Source organism: Glossina fuscipes, unplaced genomic scaffold (genome assembly GCF_014805625.2).
Source record: "Glossina fuscipes isolate IAEA_lab_2018 unplaced genomic scaffold, Yale_Gfus_2 148, whole genome shotgun sequence".
Taxonomy (NCBI): domain Eukaryota; kingdom Metazoa; phylum Arthropoda; class Insecta; order Diptera; family Glossinidae; genus Glossina; species Glossina fuscipes.
In genome coordinates, this window is record NW_023998491.1 from 1,341,675 (window position 1) to 1,363,700 (window position 22,026).

General features: G+C 33.1%; 1 protein-coding gene across 1 annotated transcript in view; it reads left to right on the plus strand.

Annotated features, from left to right (window-relative positions):
- Nucleotides 1-22,026, plus strand: part of LOC119641344 — a 65,061-nt gene that overhangs the window by 3,369 nt on the left and 39,666 nt on the right. The window contains exons 2-4 of the mRNA XM_038039931.1: nt 347-584; nt 648-781; nt 880-1,187. Of these exons, the coding sequence (XP_037895859.1) occupies nt 347-584; nt 648-781; nt 880-1,181 (674 nt within the window). The 3' untranslated portion in view covers nt 1,182-1,187. The remainder of the gene's footprint in view (nt 1-346; nt 585-647; nt 782-879; nt 1,188-22,026) is intronic.

Consider the following 22,026-nt stretch of genomic DNA (forward strand, 5'->3'; position numbering starts at 1 on the left):
TGCAGAAAAGAAAGTATTACTTACGAAGCTACAAAAGGATTTGAAAATGACCCAAACTCTTAAAAGAACACGCCTACAGTACCTACACGTCTATATAACAAAAACTATGAACACCTTTGCTTTTCGTGTTTTTGGGTTATTACTCATAAGATCTATTAATTCCCACTTGTGTTCTAAAAATATCATCATCAATCAACCGCGCCCTCCCAGTATTAAATAGCATAAAGATGCTTCTTCCTTTTTTTTAAAAATCACGGTGATGGTCATAAAGGATTCGGTTACGGCCGAATACAATTTTCTTACTTGTTCAAACCTTACTTTTGCTTTTTCTTGTTTGGATATTCAGCTTCTACCATTACAACCTGTCATCGCAATCATCCTGACTTAGAAAATTGTATTATTAAAGCAGTCGAAGCAGTTCGACCATTGTTGGCTCATGGAAATTTCGGTGATGGTTACCGATCGCCACCGTTGGAACCATTAAATCTGGACAATATTGAATTGGGCGGTGGCCAGCAGTTTCATGCAATCTTTAGCGACATGCAAGTGCGTGGCGGCAGTAATTTTATAATCAATAAACTAAAGTAATTCTGTTTATCGTTTTTGCAAATTTTGTCAAAAGCTATTAACTTAATATCTTTCCGTAGGGCGAACACTTCATCTATGGCTTTCGATTTATTGTTGACTTTACCACGCATTGATTTTGCTGGCAATTATTTCATGAAATTGAACATATTACTGTTAGATGTAGAGGGTCAGGGTAAAGTTCGAGGTCATTGTGGTAAGTTGTTCGTCTTTTACAAAAACAACAAATATCTCTACATTTGTAATGTTTCTCAATACAAGTTCACTTAACTGTTGTTCTTTTTGTTTTTTCAGAAAACGCTACCGCTTTAGTTAAAATGCGCGGTGTTCGCTATTTTAAAGATGATGTAGAGCTGGTCAAATTCATCAAAATGCCGATGCGTATAAATATAAGTGTATTTAAGATGCATTTAGATAACTTATTTAATGGTGATCCCGTTTTAAGCGAAGCCGGCAATATGATCATTAACGACAATCAGGATTTATATCTTAAAGAAATTATACCCGGTTTGCAAAAAGCTTTATCTCAAAAATTCTTAGACATAGCTAACATGATGTTGGCCTATACTACCTACGATGAAATGTTTCCACTGTAAACTGAGGTGAGTGAAAATTACATTCATTTTGGCCTAGAAATATTCGGAAAGAGTTGCTTCTCCCGGAGCTAGGTTTGGAAGAAATTGCGATATATGGTAACTTGATATGATAAGGGATCTTAATAGCAATAAAATTCTGAGTTGGTTCAGCAGTAGTTGACTTTTTCTCGTACACCTGTGCACTTATATTGTTTTCTGGCAAAAAATCATATCCAGTGTTATGTTCTTTTGCTATTCTTTTGAAATTCTTTAGTGCTGTCTTTCTGTCCTTTTATAATTCGGAGAAATGTTTGATGCCACAAGGCAAGTACGTCCTTGATAAGACGTACTAATTAACTATCTATATATATTTATTGGATTAAAATTAGTAAAAACCTCCCTATTATTTATCCCTCCAATATATTGATTAATTCAATTTTCAAATTAAATAATTGAATTTATACATTTATAAATTTAATTAATTACCTACAATGTGTAAATAACTTTAAACAAAATTATATATATTGAATTAAAATTAGTAAGTAATTTTAAAAATTAAATTAATTAATACATTAACAATTTTATTACATAATTAAATAAATAAATAAATATTATAATTTTGAAAATTTTTTTTAATTAATTAATGATATTAATTAATAATATTTTTAAAATCAATTTCATTTTACAAAAATATTTAAATTATAATTTTAAAATTTTACATCTTTAAATTCAATCTTAATTATGAAAATTTGATCAATTGTCCAATTTTTAAAAATTTCAAGTTACTAAATCAGAACATCTCTTCGAGCATGTTTTCAAAAATTGACAAAAGAAACTAAAAAGTTATCTGCACACTGATTAGTTAATGATAACGTTTGCAGCAAAAAAAGTCTGACATGAAATTCAGTTGAAAATGTTAACAATAGTTATCTATATTTCAGTAAAAAATGTTTCCTATCATCTTACATGGATACAAATAATAGGCAGCCGGCTACAATTTAAGCCTATTGGAGGAATTCATTTAAATGAAGACCAAGTGGAAACCTTATGGTGCGATGCAGTGCAGTATTATATACCCTAGGCCACCTTGTTTAGTCCGTTTATTCATATAAAGGCGTTTTAGAGTAAGGACTTATATGGAAAGATGTCCAAAAAAATGTTTCGACTTCAAATGTTTTCAATAGCATTCGTACGTCGTACCAAAATACGACGGTAGGAAGAAAACAAGAAGAAGAAGAAGAATTTTGAATTTTGATATAAAGAAAACTGGGTCTTCGAAATGTTTTAAAAGTTGTCAACTGTCGGCTGAATATAAGAAAACAAGAAATTGTTTCTGAATCGATATAATAAAAGGTGGATCTATCTCAAGTTCTTTTGGATGTTGCATACTTCCGCAAAATCCACCTTGTATTGCAAGTGGTATGTGGGTATAATCAGAGTTGACTAACGTGCTCTTCAATATTTAACAAGGTATGGGTTGACAATTCGTCCTTCTGTAAACAGTAATTTCTTTGGTTGCCATTTCCCTCTATTTGCGAAGACGTGAAGAAGTCGTGAAAAATCAAATGCTTCAACAATTTTTTACGCATACCAGGGCTAATACGTAATCCTTATTAATTATCTTAATATTAATTGTGAGCGGCTTAAATAAAAGTTGATTTGCAACTGACACGGCCCACAGCATTCCGAAAGGATTGTAATTTCCTTAAAAACCCTACGACCAGCTTAATTATTTCGCACGACATCGAATGCTATGAGAGTGGAAAAAAAAACAAGACAAGACTTTTTTAAAAAGGAATATAAAATATGTATTAAATTATCGTTTTTCTTCGCTAAGCTAGAGAAAGCTGAATGTTCATAAATTACTGATTCTATTTTATTCTTTCCTTTGCAAAAAAATAAAAAGAAAAGTCAAAAACCAAGCCATCACCTGTAGTTGTTTTGCCATCTTCGCAGATGTCCTTTTGCTTTTGAATAATTAATAAATTACTCGTTGACGATAAAGGAGAAAGGAAAAAAGAAAAATTTTCAATTTTATAAAAAAGTAAAAAGTAGAATAGAAAGCTTTCTCTCTTACGCAAGAAGAAGGCGAGTTAAGCAAACAGCACCCCTTCTTCGCGCAGTTTTCCACAGATTTTTTTCTTTTTCTTTACTACCCTTCTGTTAGCTACAAACGAAAAATGTAGGACGTATATTTAATTTGAGCAAAGGAAGAGGAGAAAATATACATTAATGGCTACGCATATCTTACAAAGCGTTTTCGTTATTATTTTACCTTTTTTTTTATATTTTTTATTTTTATTTTTATTTTTTTTTGCGAAAAGTGGAAAACAGTCCTTCATAGCGAACGAATATAATGGACGTTGGTTGCTGTTTTCTAAATTTCCCTAACGCACTTACTTTTTCTCTTTTCTAAAGGAAGCCTAATGCCTGACACTCATAATTTTTTCTCTCTAAAAAAAAAGTCCATTTTAATGGCTTATGCGCGTTCTTCAGCTTTTTTTTTTCTTCAAATTTTTCTTTTCTTTCAGTACTGATGGATTTTTGCACGTTTCATTAAATGGTACATTAACTTTGTCACGTCTTGTGTAGCATGTAGAAATACAGAATCAGTGTGCAGTGTGCCTTACGACACAAATGACTATTCCGGGATTGCCTTTTTACTTACAAAAATCCATATCGGAATCCAAATGGTTTTCTGTTTCGCTACAATATCTAAAATTGAAACTATTCAACCCGCTGAATCTAGAATCCGCATTTAGAAGTATAGAGTCAGTGAGTGGTGTACCTTATGACATACAAAAATGCAGATCAGGCCCAGAAAAAGGCATCCAGATGATATTCTATTTCGGTTCAATTCTAAAGTTAAAACTGTTCAAGCCATTTGAATCAAGATTCCGCATCTACCAGTACAGAGTCAGTCAGCTGTGTGCCTTATGACGTAAATGAATATTCCGGATTACCTTTTTACTTACAAAAATGAAGATTGGGATCCGAATGATGCTCTGTTTCGCTTCAGTATCAATCCGCCTGAGCGGCCGAGTAGGAGATGACAATAACTTAACGGTCAAATCTGAAGTGCGGTAGAGTTTTCAATAAAGCCGGTAGCCTTAGATCCTAGTGCTTTAAGACTGACTAATATAGTACTAGACTCGTACTAGTCTTACAACTTATTCTCGGCCTAAACTAATAACAACAGTAATATTTTATATAATAATAAATCTGTCCAGAACGTGACGATTATTTAAGCGCTTGAAATTTGTGAGTTATCGCCATCGAATTATAAGAAATGGGGATAATGGACTGAAAGCCTTCGAAAACAGGTTTTGATTCGGTAGCAAATACGGAAAAGAAAACGAAGAAGAGAGAATCCCCACGTACTTGACGTCTGATATGATTGTTTTGCGAGAATTAAAATAAAATGGGGAAAAACTCCAATTTTGTAGGAATAAAAATAAAGAAAAACAAATAGCTGTTCGCAAGACAGCGCGAGTCTTGGCGACCAAGCAACGGCTTAAAGAAGAAGGCTCCCGTCCTCTTTACGCAAATTCGCTAAGAAAGGTCAGCAAGCAAATGCACTCCTTTGTGAGCGCCATTGACAAAAAAATATTATACAACAGAATTGTTTTTCACGAAATCTCTTAGAAAATTTTCCTCGTTATAGACTTCAAGCCGAGAACTGAGTTACATGTTTATGTTTTCTCTTAACAATTTCGACTTATTAGGTGCTTGAAGATTCGATTCAATCAGAATGTAACCTCCTTTTTATTTTTTTCAATTTGTTTTTTTTTTTTAAGTTAAATAAGAGAAATTTTTTTAATACGTGCTTTTTTCATAAAGAACTTGAGTCGCAGTAACGTTTCGTTAAACTTTACAAGCGAAAAGCCCTTTCCTCTAATTTAGGCTTTTTTTTTCTTTCTTTTTTTCCTGTCTAACAGAGCAAGTAGAAGCTAAGAAAGTGTTTCATATTTTTTTTTTTTTTTTTAGAGTAGGTATATTGAAGAAATAATATGAGACAGAGTAAATGAACGAAAGAAAGAGGAAAGCAAGAGGAGAGAAATTTGCGTATTTTTATTAAAATTATTTAAAATAATCAAACAACGATTGCTTTATCTAACTTTAATCAATTTCTAAGCATTACCCTTGCTTCCGCCACCACATGCTCCATAGTTTCTTACGAATCTTCTTAAGTTGCAGTGGAAGCTTTTTCTTAATAATAGAAGGATAACGTGCTTGAATATGCCATCAGGAGACCAAGCTTGAAAGAAATCTGGTCGATGGGAGCTGAATTGAGCTGAACGAAACTTGTACCCATCGGATAATGAAATCGCGTGCACATATATCGAAATATCCAGCGAACCTCTTGCTCCAGATGCAGGACAAACTTTCAAGTGACTTCTTAAGTGACTCCAAGCTTTTCCTTGGTAACAAAAGGATAATGTGACATCAGGAGGATGAGCTTGGGAACTATCTGATCGATGGGAACTGAATTGAGCTGAACAAAACTAATACCGATTGGACAATGAGATCGCCTCCACTAATAGCGAAATATCAAGCAATCCCCTTACTCCAGATTCAGCATAAACTTTATGTTAATATATGTGAAATCTTCTCAAGTGACTCGGAGCTTTTCCGTGGTAATAAAGGATAACGTGTCTGAATACGCCATGAGAAGACCAAGCTGGAGAGAGACAACTGAATTGATCTGAAAAATGACGTAAACAGAACAAAATTAGTACCGATCGGACAATAGCGAAATACTAAGCAATCCTCTTACTCAAAATTCAGCATAAACTTTTTTCTCAAGTGACTCGAAGTTTTCCCCATAGTAATAAAAGGATAATGTACCATCAGGAGGATAAGCCTGGCAGATATTTGATAGAAGGGAATTGAATTGATCTGAACAAAACTAGTACCCATCGGACAATGAAATCGCGTCCACAAAGAGCAAAATACCAAGCAATTGTGAATTTTCAAAGTTTAAGTAATTAATTTCTTTGTTTTTAATTATTTGTTTCCTTTTTTTTGCTCTTTTTTCTTTAAGCTTATTTTTATATAGATTATAAACAGTATTTTTTTTGTTTTAAATTGAAATGACACAATTTCATTAAAGTGAATTTTTGATGGAGAAATTTTTTAAAAAGGCACACAAAGTATAAAATTAAATTTTCTTTGATAATAAATGTGATTTAAAACTTTCACTAACTTTACTTAAGTTGAGGAATAATTTACAAAACTTGAAGTAAAAATATTTTCTTTGCTTTATCTTTTCCTTGATTAATGTATTTATTGTCCGAAACTGCCTACCTAAAGCAAAGTTTTCCACTGTTTCTATTTCGTTCTTCATCACAGGGTTATCATCGTTTTGCGAGTAAAGATTAAAAATCTTCCAATTTTCTATATTTTCGGAGGTCAAAATGACTTTTACTGGCAATTTCCGTGAAGAATAATAATAATAAACAAAAAAAAAAAAAAAATAATAATAATAATTTATAAACGTTTTTAAGTGCAAGAAATAAGAAATTTCGCTTTAATTATTTCCCAATAATTTTAATGTAATAAATTTGACAAAAATTTCTTGTTGATTGTGAGGAAAGAAGAGATTTTTAAGAAAAATTATTTCTTCTTAAATGGTTCAATCTCTTAATAAGTACACCCAACGAATCACATACACCCTCTAATTGGAAAGTTCGCGGACAGAAAATGAATAAAAGAAAGTTATATTCGGTCATGAGCGAATTTTTTATGCCAATCACCGTTATTTTCAGAAAATACCAAAAAAATTAGGGGAAGTAAATTTTCATCCTCCACAATATGGAGGGGACGCGGCTGATGTTTCCTGTTTTCAAAATAAAACTTTTTGTCACACAGGCGTGTGGGTGTTGTAGGCGTGTCTTGGGGAAAGTTTAAGTCTCTTGCTAATTGTTGTGCAAGCTTGTAAGCAATATCTTCATTTTCGCTAACGGAATATAAATACTAAACAGTTTCGCAGACAGACATAAGGACAGAGGGAGAGAAGGACATGTATATTTGCATTGCAAATGGCGAAGAATTTATATACTTGACGGGGTTTTTGAGCTTTGTTTCTGCGCCTTATAAATCTATTGAAAAAAAATTACAGTTTGATATGCTATCCTATTGAGTAGGTGTGGTCAATTTTATCTTTCTTGAATCGCCTATAAACTATGTGTTAAAATTTTTATGCATTTATCAGCTATAGTTTATGACATATGAGCAAAAAACTAATTTATTATTCCTTTTGAAAAACCGGGGCACTCTCAGTTTACGTGACGGTTCTTCAGCCGCTTTGTCCGATTTTTAATGCCTATCGGTCTGCAAGAACTTCCAATGTTGCTAGCAAATTTGAAGTCTATAGGTTTATTTTTACGCCCAGAAGGACAGCTACAAAACACATAACAGAGACAAACAATCGGACAGACGGACATGTTTAAATCGATTTAGGATTTTATGGGTATAAAGAGCTATTGAAACGGTTTTTTTATTCCTAGGATTAATTTGCGTTAAGTTCTCAATTTACTCTCTCTCTTTCTCTCCCTTTGGAAAGCCATTACATTTCTCTTTAAAGTATGTTCTCGTAGTGGAAAACGTTTGAACCTTTGAAATTTTTGTGCGAGGAATTTTAGAGTTGAATAGCTGAACAGATTGGATCTAATCAATATGCTTAACCTTTACGCAATATTACTGATTAAAAATGCAAATTGCTACAGCTGTCATTTATACATATGACGAGATATGCTTGAAATGTGGCATTGTTTTTCAAAAGTTGTCAACAGTTGGACCAGCAATTGTCTGCAGACTAAACTCGTGAACTTCATCATTTGTGAGAATAATTTTTTAGTTAGTAGGTATACTGCGCGCTAAGCGATTAAAGACATAAAACTTATCGATGCGGCTACCGTCTTCCGATCTTTTGCCTTTCTTTTTCCTCACTTCGTTTTGATCATCGCCACGTTATACGAATGGGGAGCATCTCCTGAGTAGTTTGCCTTAATAAAAAAAAAAAAAAAATCTTTTGTTTGCAGAAGCATCTCTAAAAACTTTGTTTTAATAAAAAATTTTAAAAATTTCTTCTTTCATACGCAATTAGTTCAAAAGTCTTGAGCTATTGTTGTTTTATCGTTTTAATAAGGTCTCTCGCGCTTCAATAAAGTTGTTCATAGTTCGAATTTAAGTTAGAAAGTTTTAGTTTTTAAAAAAAAAGTTCCGTATCAAAGTAGGACAAGCCAGGTATACAAGATGTTAAAAAATTTCACTTGGAGTCAGTTGTCCGCCAAGTCCGTAATCACATTTTATATAGAGTTAGTGATTTGGACATCTATCACTTTCATGAAATTCGTATACAAAACCAACGCTGACCTAGCGAAGGCTAGCAGCAAGCTATTATTGGGAAGAAGAAAACTTTTGAATTTCTTATGAATTTTTATTTTTTTATTAAATCTCCTCCGCAAACAACGTTAGGTCGATAAGATTTATAGTGTTTGTCTTTCTAATTTGGCATTGGAAAGAGACCGGGATACATATATTGTTCACTAAAAGTTTTAAATCAATCACTCTACGAACTTTTCAATTAGTATAATAAATCTAAAATAAGTCTTCGTTATCTTTATTAAATCATTCTCATCCATGGCATTGACTACGAGTGATTATTATAAAGAAATAATGCAAAAAGTATTTTGAATCAATTCTTCCATATGCTTTCACAATTCGATCATAAGTAGAACAAAATTTACATGTCACATAAAATGGTGTAGTCATAGCAAAAAAAAAAAACAAAAAAAAAAGGGAAGAGTATCTATATAACCTATGTATATGTGCGTATACTTAATACAAAAGAGCGGCCAAAAAACGATTTCCTGGGCTTATGTCACAAGCACACATTTGTACCTTTTTGTTTACATAGACGTTTGCATGCTTATCAAAAAAAAAAAAAAAAAAGAAAAGATCCCTTGTTGACCTTTAGATTTCATTGCTTATTGCTTAAGAACTGACGCTGTATTGAACTTATCATGCTTTATGTGACTTTTTTTTCTTATATTGCTTTGATGGATTTAGTTGTCGGACGGTCTGGTCTATCTTTTGAAAGTCAATAAATTTTTGTGAAATAAAATTTTAATAAAAAAATGAAAAAATTCTTGGACTTTATAGAACTCCTAAAAAGTTGGACATCTGGCTAGAATTAGTTGAAGTCACAAATCTTTAAGTAACGAAAGCATTTTCGTTTTTGAAGCGAATCTCCAGAAGATATAACCGGTCATTATCATTTGTTTATGTATTTTAGAGGCGGGAGTTATGCGCTCTGGGCGGCTTTTTTAGTTGGTTGGCATTTTGGTATGGTTTTATTAAATTTTGGGTATATATCTGTACAATATTTACGAATTTTTACTGCTTCATAACTGTTCTCATTGTTTAGGTATTCCATACTTCCAGGTTTGGAGTTAAAGCCTGCTTGGACGTTTCTGTCTGTAATTGATGAGAAATAGTTTTCGGTTCTTAGTTTTTCTGATCGAAATTAACGCATGGATCTAAGACTATGGACGGATAGAGTAGTTTAGAAAAAGTCTTGCCAAAATCAAGAATATATATGTGTTATTGAGAGAATTTCTTTATGAGGTGCAGCTGTGAAATTTATCATCGAGAGGATAAATGCCAGTTAATAGTGCAAGTGACTATGAAAATGTAGTTTTAAGAAGAAAATATGATTGAAAATATTTCAACATTAATGATTGCATGTTCTACATGTAAGGGCCGAAGGATTAATCGAACATCCTAATTAGATGAAATATATATATGGGAAATCTAGGCGAAAATATACGCGTTGGGCGTAATACGATTCGACTTAAGCTCAACGCAATTGTCGTTGTCTTAATTTGTTTTCTTTTGGCACACATATACATAGACAAGTCATCGAAAATATGTCCTTTCACATTCACATGCAAATTATTGTTTGTTGTGATATGTTGATTTCTTGTGATTTCTTTAGGTTTTTTTGAGAGGTGTTAATATGTTTACGAAAAATCATTTAACCGTTACAACGGAAAACTGCCTTTGGAAATCTTGATTGCTATCCCGTGATTATTATTATTATTATTTCAAAGAAAAAAGGAAAAAAAGTAGAAATTATTATATATATTTCTTTATAGGATAGCTTTATCTATGATAAAAAAGGTGAAGAAAGAAAAGCCTGGATTTCATCGGCTTAACAATTAAATTGTGATTGATTTCAATTTGTTGTGCAAGCAAAAGAAGAAAAAAAATTAATTTGACCGTTAAAACCCTTGGAGACGAAAATTGTTTTAGATAGGGGCGAAATTCAAATAACTTAAATTTTATTTCATATGCCAAGTTGAGTGACAAACTTTAATTTAATTGTCTTTACACTACAGCATTTTGCATTTTAACGTCAAAGTAATTGACCTAATTTTCTTTTTTCTTAATAGTAAACAAGAAGACTTGTTAGGGAGTTAGCAGCTTTTTTTTAACTTTTGCTAACTACCTACAAATATGCATCGAAAAGCCCATATTGTTGTTTGGTTACATTATTGCAACCTATTTGGCTCCTTTTGTCCTTTTGTTTGCAGTTGAAGCCAACAGAAAATCTGATGGGATTCTGTACTTTTCTTGTATAAAAAAGTAAGAAAAGTCATAATTTTACTTACTATTTTTACACTACTTGTAGTTCAGGGTGTATTAAGTTGGTGCGGACGTGTGTAACACGAAGAAGGCCTTACGACAGGTCTACCTTCGATTTAGAATCATTTTCTGATTCTGTTTTCGCCAAGGGCCTAACGCTATAGATAATGATTTGGATCGGTCGACTTTTTTGACCAATCCCTATACAACGCCCTATACTGAAAGGTCGTTATATTCAAAAAAATTGCCATTTGCAAAATGTATCCACAAAAGTGACTAAGAAATAGAATTTCGGCATATTAAATTGGTGCGAAAAGTTTGGAACGGCTGGGGCAATTTTTCGAACCTCCTCTCATATAACTACCCCTGCGGAAACTAAAGCCTTATATGGTAAAAAAGTCGAGTTTCTAATATTTCATGGTGAATATTGACTCGTACTATTAAATTGAGAAAATAATCGACCTTACTACATTTGGACCACATAGATCTATTTGTTGTATACCACCACATATAAGGATTCTCATGAAAGCTAAGCCTTTATATGCTAAAAAAACCGAACTGCTAATTTTTTGGTGGTGAAAATTTGCTCATTAAATAAAAGAATTATGTGGACCTAATTTGAACCACATGGTCTTATTTCTTCCCTCACTTCATATGAGATATCTCATGATATGTTAATAAATTATAAGAGAGTGTCAGCAAAAGAAAAGTAACGGTAGGGAATTTGGATCATATTGGCGGATTTTTTTTTGGACCTCAACCTATATTGCCGCGGTACTACGACAAAAAAACTCATGCAATAAGCGGATTTTCATAAATAGTGGGTACTTTTTGGTATATTGTCACTAAAACGAGAGGAAAACTAAGCTAGGGTATGTAATAGTCGCCATTGTCCGACTATAGTGATCTTACTTGTTTTTACATATGGTTTTTACATAAGGTTCGCCTGAACGCGTATGCAATTGTTTTGCTTGAAAGCTTCTTAAGTTTTGTCTCACCCTGTATGCACTACGACTAACAATTTTACAACCCCTTCTATTTTGCTTACGAATGCATATAAATCAACAGCTAACTCAACATACTCGCTTTTTTTTTTTGGTTGCAAAAAAACAGGAATAACAAAAACATTTTATATACAAAAATTTTCACGTATGGAAAAAAAAACCATATAAGTAAGTAGAAGGGTCACATTTTTTGCTCTCGGAAAACTTTTTTTTTATTTTACTCAGTTAAGAACCAAAATACTCCTATACGTGTGTTCATTAAGCTAAGCTGCTGATGGTTTTTTTAATATTTTAATTATTTCAATGAGTTTTATAAACTTTTTTATGCACATTTAAACAAAAAAAAAAAAAGTTTATTTTTATTTTGAAAAAAGCTAAAATAAATTGTATACGCGTGCTAAGGGTTTTGTTTGTGTGTGTTTGATTTTTTTTTTTTGTGATAATTTATTTTCATATTCAGTGACGATGATTTTCGTTTTTTTTTTTAAAAAATGCAAGTTGTTGTTGATGTCGTTAAAATGTTTTGTTAGATTTTTGGAATATAATCGTGTGGTGTAAAAAACTGCTTAGGAAAAGCTTTTGTTTTGAAGCCCATATTAAGCGCAAATAAAATAACAAACATTACTTTTGGATTGAGCAATGCTCGGTAGGCTTGATACGTTCACGAAATTGCTATCAGCCTCAAACTCTTATTTATCATTGCTGTGACATCTGTGTCTATAGCCGAAATACTTTGTCAACTTTGATTGGCGATTACTCTGTCACTCTTTCTTGGTTGAATCAATTAAATGCTGAAAATAAATTCGCAGCGTTGTAGGTTTGTCTGTGAAGATCGCGAAAGCTGGCATATGCACCTTGGCGTGTCCTTTAAACTTTGTGACAAACTCTCTTATGATTGTAAACGAAGAGGCAGCTTCTCTCACAGCAAAATCTACGGTGAGATTGATACTTCTTTGGTTGAGGCTTCCAATGAGAGTCTTATTAACTAATATATCACATATTTATATACACTTGAAACACATACTAAGCAAGGTAAGGTCTTCAAAAGTGAAACTTAAGCTTCTTATAAGGATAGTGCGTTGAACCATACTAATGTTCGTTAAACTATGATCATCATTTTTACATTACATTGGTGTCATCTGTAAGACGATTTTAAAGACATGACGAGTCTTAATTTGTTTGTTTTTTTGCTTTCAATTTTATGTATATTGAGTATACAGAATCATTCTTGCCGGCCGACAGTCCAAGAAATCTTCCAATAGTTTTGCATACACGATATACCACATGGCATACATCTTTCAGGCTCATGCTTGTTCAACTCTTCATTGAATCATTTATAAAGGCCACAGGGTCGTCTCTCTGTCGGCCGCGTACTGGAAAGCTCAATTATGGTATATATATTTATATCAATGATAAAATGAAATGGTTAGGTTTCTAATGGGGTGTGATTCCCGTCCACAGCATGTCAAAGAGTAAATAGTTTCCTAAGAGATAGTTTTCTTTGAGAGAAAAACATTAACGTGATCTTCTTAGAAACGATATCTCCTACAAACTTACTGACAGACATATAGTCGAAAAAAGGTTAACCTAAAAATATTCCCTAAGACTAGCAAAAGGATCGGTGTAAAACGGATCATGATCCGCTCTAGGACTCTCCTATCTATTTAGTTTTATCTTAACAAGTCAAAATTAGTTATGGATTTCTTATGGCTTCATTAAGGACGCATTATTCTCAACTAATCTAAATAACAAATGCAAACATTGTATGGGTAATAGCGGTGCGTGCACTGATGCAAATTGGAAAAAGGAAGGAAAATAAACACCTTGTGCATGTAATGAATTGTTTCCGGGCCTTTGTAATGCACATATTAAGCAAACTAAGCACTATTCACTTAATTTTCTTATTCACTTCTTCTTTACCTCTTTCCTTTTTTTTTTTGCTCTCTTAATGAGCACGATTTTTTGAAGAAAGGATATCAATATGCAAATGCAGTTATGGGTATGAAGGTGAGTTAGAACAAAAAACAACTAAAAATTGTGCAGCTTCGAAGTAAAGCATACGTATCCGGTGCATTTTCTAACGTAGACAACAAAGAAAATCTTTGCAAACATGTTGCGCGATTGAGACAATGCTTTGCATAGAACGATTTTACAAAAATACGAAAATAGATAAAAGAGTTAAATTGCTCTCTCTGGTAGGTAAAGGTGTTCATGAATAATGCATTTTTACAGTCGTTTTTTTCTATCCTACTCCCTTGTGTCATGAGAGCAAAAACGAAAAAAAAAAAACTGAACACCCCTTAAAAAAAAAAAAAAAACGCAGCCTCACCCAGAACTGAATGTTAAGCCAAAGGTTTAAAAAAAATTAGGGTGACGCGTGTCTACGCACACTGGTAATTGCCAGCGATATTTATATTAATGCATAGGAAAAAAAAAATAAAAAATTTGCATACCAAGGCAACGAAATTTATTTATGAATTTTATGGTTGCTTTCAAAAAATCCAAAAAGAATATTTCAAAAATTTTCAACTCTTTCCATAAAACCTAAATATCGGAAACGCAATGAGCGTATGTTTAGCACACGTCAACCAAAGAGTTTTTTCCTACTGCCTTATACGTAGCATCATTTATATTATGCTCCGGAGAGAGAGAGAGAGATAGAAGATAAAGTCTGAGTATCAAATTAATGTTGTTTTCGCTTTTTATAGAAATTATTTATAATGTCAGTCTTGTAATTTATGCATAAAAAAAGTGTGGCTGGGCTTTACCTCATTGCTTTTTTTGGTTTTTTTCTTTTTGTTTTTTTCGAACGACTAGTAAATATCGTATACTAGAATTATTGTCTTAAGGGTTAAGGGATAGAGTGCTCGTCGTAATAGCAAAAAGAGAAAACATCATCCTTTTTAAAACAAACGGATTTGCACTTTCCTTTAAACAGCTGTAAACATTTTCCAGTCTTAATGGGATGCTATTTATTTTTCCAATATGCAAATAGCATTTAAATAGAAATTCTGAAAGAAAAACTTGCAATTGGTTCAAATTCACGTATATTGAAATTGTATACGGGTCAGATCGAATTTTTAGATACCCATCACCTGTTCGATGCGTCGTTTTATAATGCAATACGTCCGAAGGTCATTAAGAGTTATTTTTAAAAACAAATAAGTACATTTAAGTCGGGCAAGGTCGCTCTTTAAATACCCCATTGTCTAAGAAAATTCTAATTTTTATTATAGGACACAAAAATTATATATATCTTCTTTTTCTATATAAAGGCATGTTTTTCATGAGCGTATTTATGGGGAAGCAGGCCCAAAACGCAATCTAATGTAGCACAAGTTTAATCCTTATATAAGGCAGGATCCAAAATTAGCCGTAGCCGTAGATGATCTAAATTTTGTTGAGTTCGTTTATCCACCAAATTACTATAATATTAGGGGTCAATTTCCATCACACAAACTAAAGCTTGACAAAAAAGTAATTTTCGTGAAAATCTTTATTAGGATAGGATCCAAAATATAGACTGAGATGGTTCAAATTTGCTGCAGTTCATTTTTTTTACCTTAAATTACTATTATGATATAATTTTCCTCATGAAATATTGAAAATTATACCTCTTTGTCGTACGAACTTCATGTTTCGTTATATGAGAGAGGGTTGAAAAATTGCCACAGATAGTCTAAAGTTTTCATACTTATTTACAATGCTGAAACACTCCTACTTACTCACTTTTGCCGGGAAATTTTGAATATTTGCAATTTTTTTAAATTAAGGCTTTATATGAGAAGTGTTCGAAAAAACTGATTGATCCGATCCATTTTTGGCCTTGGGTCAAATCACGTCACTGTATTAAATTTCCCAAAAATTGCAACCTGTAGCTTGAATATAAATGACATTAGATGGTCAAACGGACAGACAGGCTTAGATCAACTCGGATTATGATTCTAAACCGATCGGTATAATAAAAGGTGAGTCTATCTTAAGCCCTTGTTCGTGTTAAAAACGTCCGCACTAACTTAATATACCCTGTACCACAATTGATTTAGTGTAGGGTACAAAAATTCAATTGCAAAAAATATTTTTAAGTACATAATGAGATATTAATTACTTTATGAGAAAATCAGCGCAAATTTTACATTTTAGGAATGTTCTGAGAATGAGAGAATTTTTTCGATTCTTCTGTCAAATGAAAAATTCGTGGAACTAAAGTGATTGGGAAAAATATAAATAAATTTATAATAAAATATAAATAAATTTATTCGCCTATTAATCGCAAAAGTTGCAATCACGAGCGTTAACCTGCTCGGGAACAGATTTTTTCCTTTACTACACCAGTGCCTTTGCTCGCAAATTTTTGCAAAGCCATTCAAGCATTAGTCTGAATTAACTGATAATGTCATATTTTATCCTGTGATATAGACAACATTAATTAAACTTATTTTAATTAATTCAATTTTTGTAGACATAATTTGTTGTTCTAATGAAAAAAAGATTTCGTTTTGTTCATAGATTAGATTGTCTTTCAAAAAAGGAAAGCGATCAAAGCTTCCTAGTTATAAAAGTGCAGAGAAATTAAGAATATTTCGAAGACATTATTCCAATATTTATTTATCCTTTTTGAAAATTATAATGAAAGCCTCTAGTGCTACTTTAAGACACGATGCGTGTCGCTGAATGAATTAAAATATTTTTTTTTACTCTTAGCTGAGATTTTTAAAAGTTCTTGTGTATGCTGTGACCGTGATATCGTATAATGAATGATAAGAGAAAGAAGGCATAATAAAGTAATAGCACGCTATTGTATTACATTTATTTGTATGTATGCGAGAGAGAAGGGAATATATTTGAACTGTTGTGCATATATAATCACAGTAGATACATATCTGCAAACACTAGAGATAGTAATGTAACAAAATCTGTTCCTGAATTGCGTGCACTTGGTAAGGATAACATAAGGATACGTATAACACGGTAATAGTTAAAGAAAGTAACGAAAGGAGAGTCGTGGGAAGGAGGGGGCGCAGCTTTAGAGGAAACTCATTTCCTTTTTCCTCTGGCCAAAATGAAAGACGGTTCTCGAATACGATAAATGAAATCTCTCAGCGGATAATTTTTACGAATTATTATTCATCGGTTAGCATCAGTAAAGTCCCTTTGTCTCCAACAGCTTCATCTCCCCGATCCTTTAGAATCTGAGTCAATACCAAAATTCTCGAAATGAAATTTTGTAAACCACTTGATACTTGGTTTTCAGTTAGTAAATCTTCTTCATTTATTCAATTACTTTTTTCTTGCTTGAATACCATTTTTACTTTATCGATAGTAAAAAACTAAAATATGCCGGATTTTGCTGTTTTTGACTGATAAGGCATCAAACAAAAGCCACTCCGCAGCATTAAACAAATATTTTCAAAAACTCTATTAGATGTTAAAGGAAGTAATGAAACTGCGGCTCAAGTGTTAATTTGAGTGTAAAAAAACGCAATTATTTTCGAACAACAATCAAACAAATACTAAGCCCGATTGATCGGAAGTGTCGACTTGATAATCGCGCTTTTTAGCTATACGGTTATGCGGTCATAGCGAGTAAACGGAAAACAGCCGCCAATACATCAAAAGCTTAATATTCGAGTAAAGTAATAAGTAATTCTGTATTTGTGCGTAGAGGGGTTTCACTTGTTTTTAGGCACTTCAGTCCTGATATGAATCGAAATATGCCAGCTTATGATAATGTACATACGTACCCTACTCCATCTGTGGCATAGCGTACGTTAAGCCGTATCCAGCAACCAATACTGCTTAAGTTAGACCCTGGCTTTATTATACCGATCTACTCAGAATCATTTCTCATCTAGAACGATTCAACTTGTCTTTCTATCTACATCTCTGTCCATTTATCCGTTCATATGCCATTCACAGCTCGCAAATTTTTAGATATTTTGATGAAATTCGGCTTTTTAACGTCTTTCGCCCAAATACAGATCCGATTGAGAATGGATTGGATTCCTATATTATGAATAACTTTAAAAAAGGTCGTATATGAAAGAGCTTTGCAATTTTTAAATTTTTTAGACAATAATCGCTAAGTAATAGCATTTCGGTATATTAGGTTGAGATTAAAAATTTGGATTTTATGAACTCTCTATCATATAACCATCTCTGGCAATATTTTATGACGAAAATAGTTAAAGAATGACGAGATTGTTGGCAAGAAAATTAATTTGGCTAAATTTGCACTTCGCCAGCTCACCTTTAGGCCTCGCGAAAAGTGTATCTTTCTATGGAAACAAAGTGTAATTTTTGCTGTTTTGCCAAAAAGAGGATGAAGAAATGTGTTAGAAGAACTGGTGTAAGATATTTAATAGCCGACGTTGGCCGGGAATAGTGTTTTTGTTCCCTTTCGACTTCACTTGGCGATTCGATTATTCATTCAGTTACGGCACCTGAATGTGAACCATCGTTTTTTGGCTCGTTTCCGTCTTATTAGAAATGTTCTAGCAAGTTAGATTTTCTAAAAAAAATATCTATCACTTACTTCACATTAGTAGTGTTTTCGTTGCGTGCTATGTCGAAATCCCGATACACGTAATGTGTATTCAGAATGTGTGAATGATGGCAAGTTTTTCGTTATTGGTAAAAACAGATAAGCCATTAGTAAACATAGAAGAGCTTTTATTAAAAAAAGCAAGAACAGAGAAGGGAAGGAAGGAATAATTAATAATGCTTGCAATGAACTTGGAAAACATGATTTTCTCACTTCAGATTATGTTCAATATGTCACATATTTTGCAAGAGTGAAGCCAAGTTAACAAAATTTAGTTTTGGGAAAAAGTTTATAGCGTTCTTGTCAAGTTCTTTATCAGTCTTTTTTTATAGAACCGGACGGTAACACTACCACTATCGTCTTGCAAATATAAAGGACATGGAATGAAAAGTGTACTACCCATTGGCTACGGGATGTTCGGGTGTAGTGCGCCTTTTAAAAAAATTAGCCAAAACTTATCGATAATCGAAAATCGATATTTTGGAAACAATGTTTAATGAAATTGTTTGCCCCAAGGTTTGGTTTACTTTCTACACTTTAACTTGGCCAACAATTTTCTTCTTCTAAATAAATTTCATACACAGATTTCTTTTCATCATAATGTGTCTCCTATTTAAAAACAAAATTATTGTCATCTTCATCTTCTATAGCATAATCTTTGAAGCATGTAATTAAAGTATATAATTCTGATATGGATATAAGGCGGTTGTTAGTGAGTGAAGGGGTCGTCAAATGGACATTGAAAAGAACTCTCTACATAGTTACTGTATGAAAAAACCCCTTTACCTTCTTCATAATTTTCGTCGTTATTACGGAGTTGGGTGTAGACGTAAACAAGTAAAAACAATGGCGCGCGACAATAACATTAACGCGTGTTTCTCTATCGTTTTGCATTGTTTTCATCCTTATTCGCCCTTTTTATTAGCCTCTCTTTTGTGGATGCTTTAATTTCAACTAATTTACATTCACGGCAGGGAATTAAAAATTTGCTTATGCTATAAAATGAGATAAAACAAGCAAGAAAATAATTTTCATTCGTGACTGAATCTTTTAGACCCATCACCGTTATGCTGAAAAAGACAAAAAAAAAAAAAATAAAAAGTAAATTTTCAAGTCCTATAATATGGAATGGGCGTGACTAATTTTTTCTTGTGAGCGTTGTAGGCGTGTTCTTGCAAAAGTTTAAGTCATTCCCAAAGTCTTTTGAAAATTTTTGGGCGATATCTCCGTTTTCGCTAACGGGTGAATGTCTACCACAAATAATACATAGTTGCGCAGACAGACAGATAATCACACGAACAGATGGATATGTTTATGTGCACTCCAAGTTTGAAAATGGCCAATGCTTTTTGTTTTTTCCCAGGTTCCTGAAAATCGATTTTATGCCTTATAAAGGTATTGGAACAAAACTGAAATTTTGTTACATTATAATACTGGGTGGGCGTGGCCAATTTTTTATCATTTTTATACTGTAGCTACAGCATCGCCCATAAAACGTGCGTTCAAATGTTTACCCATTCATGTGCTATAGTTTCTGTATAACGAGTAAAAAACAAATCTATTATTCATTTTGAAAAACCGAGGTGCTCTCAGTTTACCTAGTGACCCATTTTCATTACCAACCTCCGTGCAGGAGCTTGCAATGCTTCTGGAAAGTTCGAAGTCGATAGCCTCACTTTTACGGTCAGGAGGACATGCTTAAATCGGTTCGGATTTTGATGCTGATCAAGAATATATATACTTTATGGGTTCTCTGAAGCTTTCTTCTGGTCGTTCCAAACGCTCTGACAAATGAATATACCCCTCCTCCCTCGATGATGGGTATAAAAATAATGGTTATGCAAAAATCTTGAGTACGTTTCCTTGACTCTGATTAGTCCTGAACAGGATAAGGAGATAAAACTTAAGATAGAATGCGAAAAAATATATTGAAAGTAAAAGCGCATGTTCGGAAGATCGAAGCTATTTCCAGAGCTGACAATTTTATCTTGCTTTTGCCTAGAATCCGCAATCAATAACAAACATCGATCAAGTCTGAGGTAAATGCAATTTTTTAAGTAACTTATCTAAAACTTGATGTAGAAAACGAAAAATAACTTCTTCAAATGTTTTTGTACATCTATAAGCAAATCAAATATAGATTCAAACTGCCTTTGACAAGCAGTCGAGATCCACTTTCTTTCCAGACATAGCAGCAAAAATATTGCGAACTTATAGTGAATAAAGACAGTGTTGCGGAGATTTTTGAATTTATAAAAAGTTTTGACCCCCAGGCACTTTTAATTCTATCCATCTACTAATGCGTTGTCTATTATTGGAACAAGTTCGGCTGCAAAGATTAAGAAAGAAAGTGGAGATAAAGCTAAGGTAGGTTTCTCAATAGCATTTCTGTCGATATTCATTTACTCGATCTATTCTTGCCTTTATTGCCGGCTCTTTGAAGAAAAATAAATTCTCCTCGAATTTCAAATCCAATTAATTGCCCGATTTCGGTAGCAGTCGCGCAATAAAAGTGACAAAGTGCTTAGAGCGGGGAAATATTTTCATAACTGGCTTGCTTCGCTTTTTCTTTATACCCAACACCCCGCTTTAGACACTTAATGAAGAAAAAATCTTGCTGACTAATGTAACATTCTACACAAATATAGTTTCACTTGTGAAATTGCCAAATATTCCTTGCGCCGATTCAGTTTTCGTTTGCTCTTGAAACCTTCACGGTCATAAACATTGATTTAGAAGCATTCGATTGGCGTATATGCCCCTAGCTTGCGAGTATTTGTGAGTATTTAAAATTGATAGGCAACCGTGTCTGTGGGCAAAGCCAGGCAGGTATTGAATTAAAACTTGGAGCAGGAACAGACCCACTTAAATGCAATGGATGATACAAGAGGCTAAAAACTTCATCTTCTGATACAAAACTGCCAAAAAAATACGCGCAAGGTCGTTTAGAATGTTGCCGCAAAAGCGTCTTCTCTCGAAAACCCGACATATCCACAATTAACAGAATATTTTAACCTATTTCATATTACTGTAAGGTAGAATGTATGAAGAATGTATCATAAACCTTCTGCAAGTCTTTTACATTACAGCTGTTACCGTAACCGTTACACATGGTTCAACAATTTTTTTGCTTACGTAAGGTAAAAGCATGTTTTCCTTTTCTGCGAAATTCTTGTTTATTCGTCAACGTGGTCTCCTTCAAAAACGATATAATTCAATGTCCAACTCCAAAACTTCTCGAAGTTTTAGATTTTTTTGTAAATCCTTCTATCAAGAAGCTTAAAATAACCAATTTCTGCAGTTATCATCTAATCCAAACCCATTTCCGTGGACCATGCTTTTGAGAATTGTAAACCGGTAATAGTTGCTGTAGCCCATTTTGCCATTTTGGCTAACAGCTTACGCCAACTACGATATGTCCATTTGGAAAATGGGCTTCCAATGACTAAATTTTCATATCTTTTGACATCCTTAGGATGCCAGCTACATCGTGAAACTTTGCTCTTCGATCATTGAGACTTCAAGACTCCTGGACTTTCTTAACACATAAACTATAGATCAAAACGTTATGCAATTTTATCAGACATCGCTCGAGTGCATAGATTTTTTCTTGGCGGTGTAGTCTATGTGTCAGTCTTGGGATTTATTGACCGATTCGTAAGTTGTA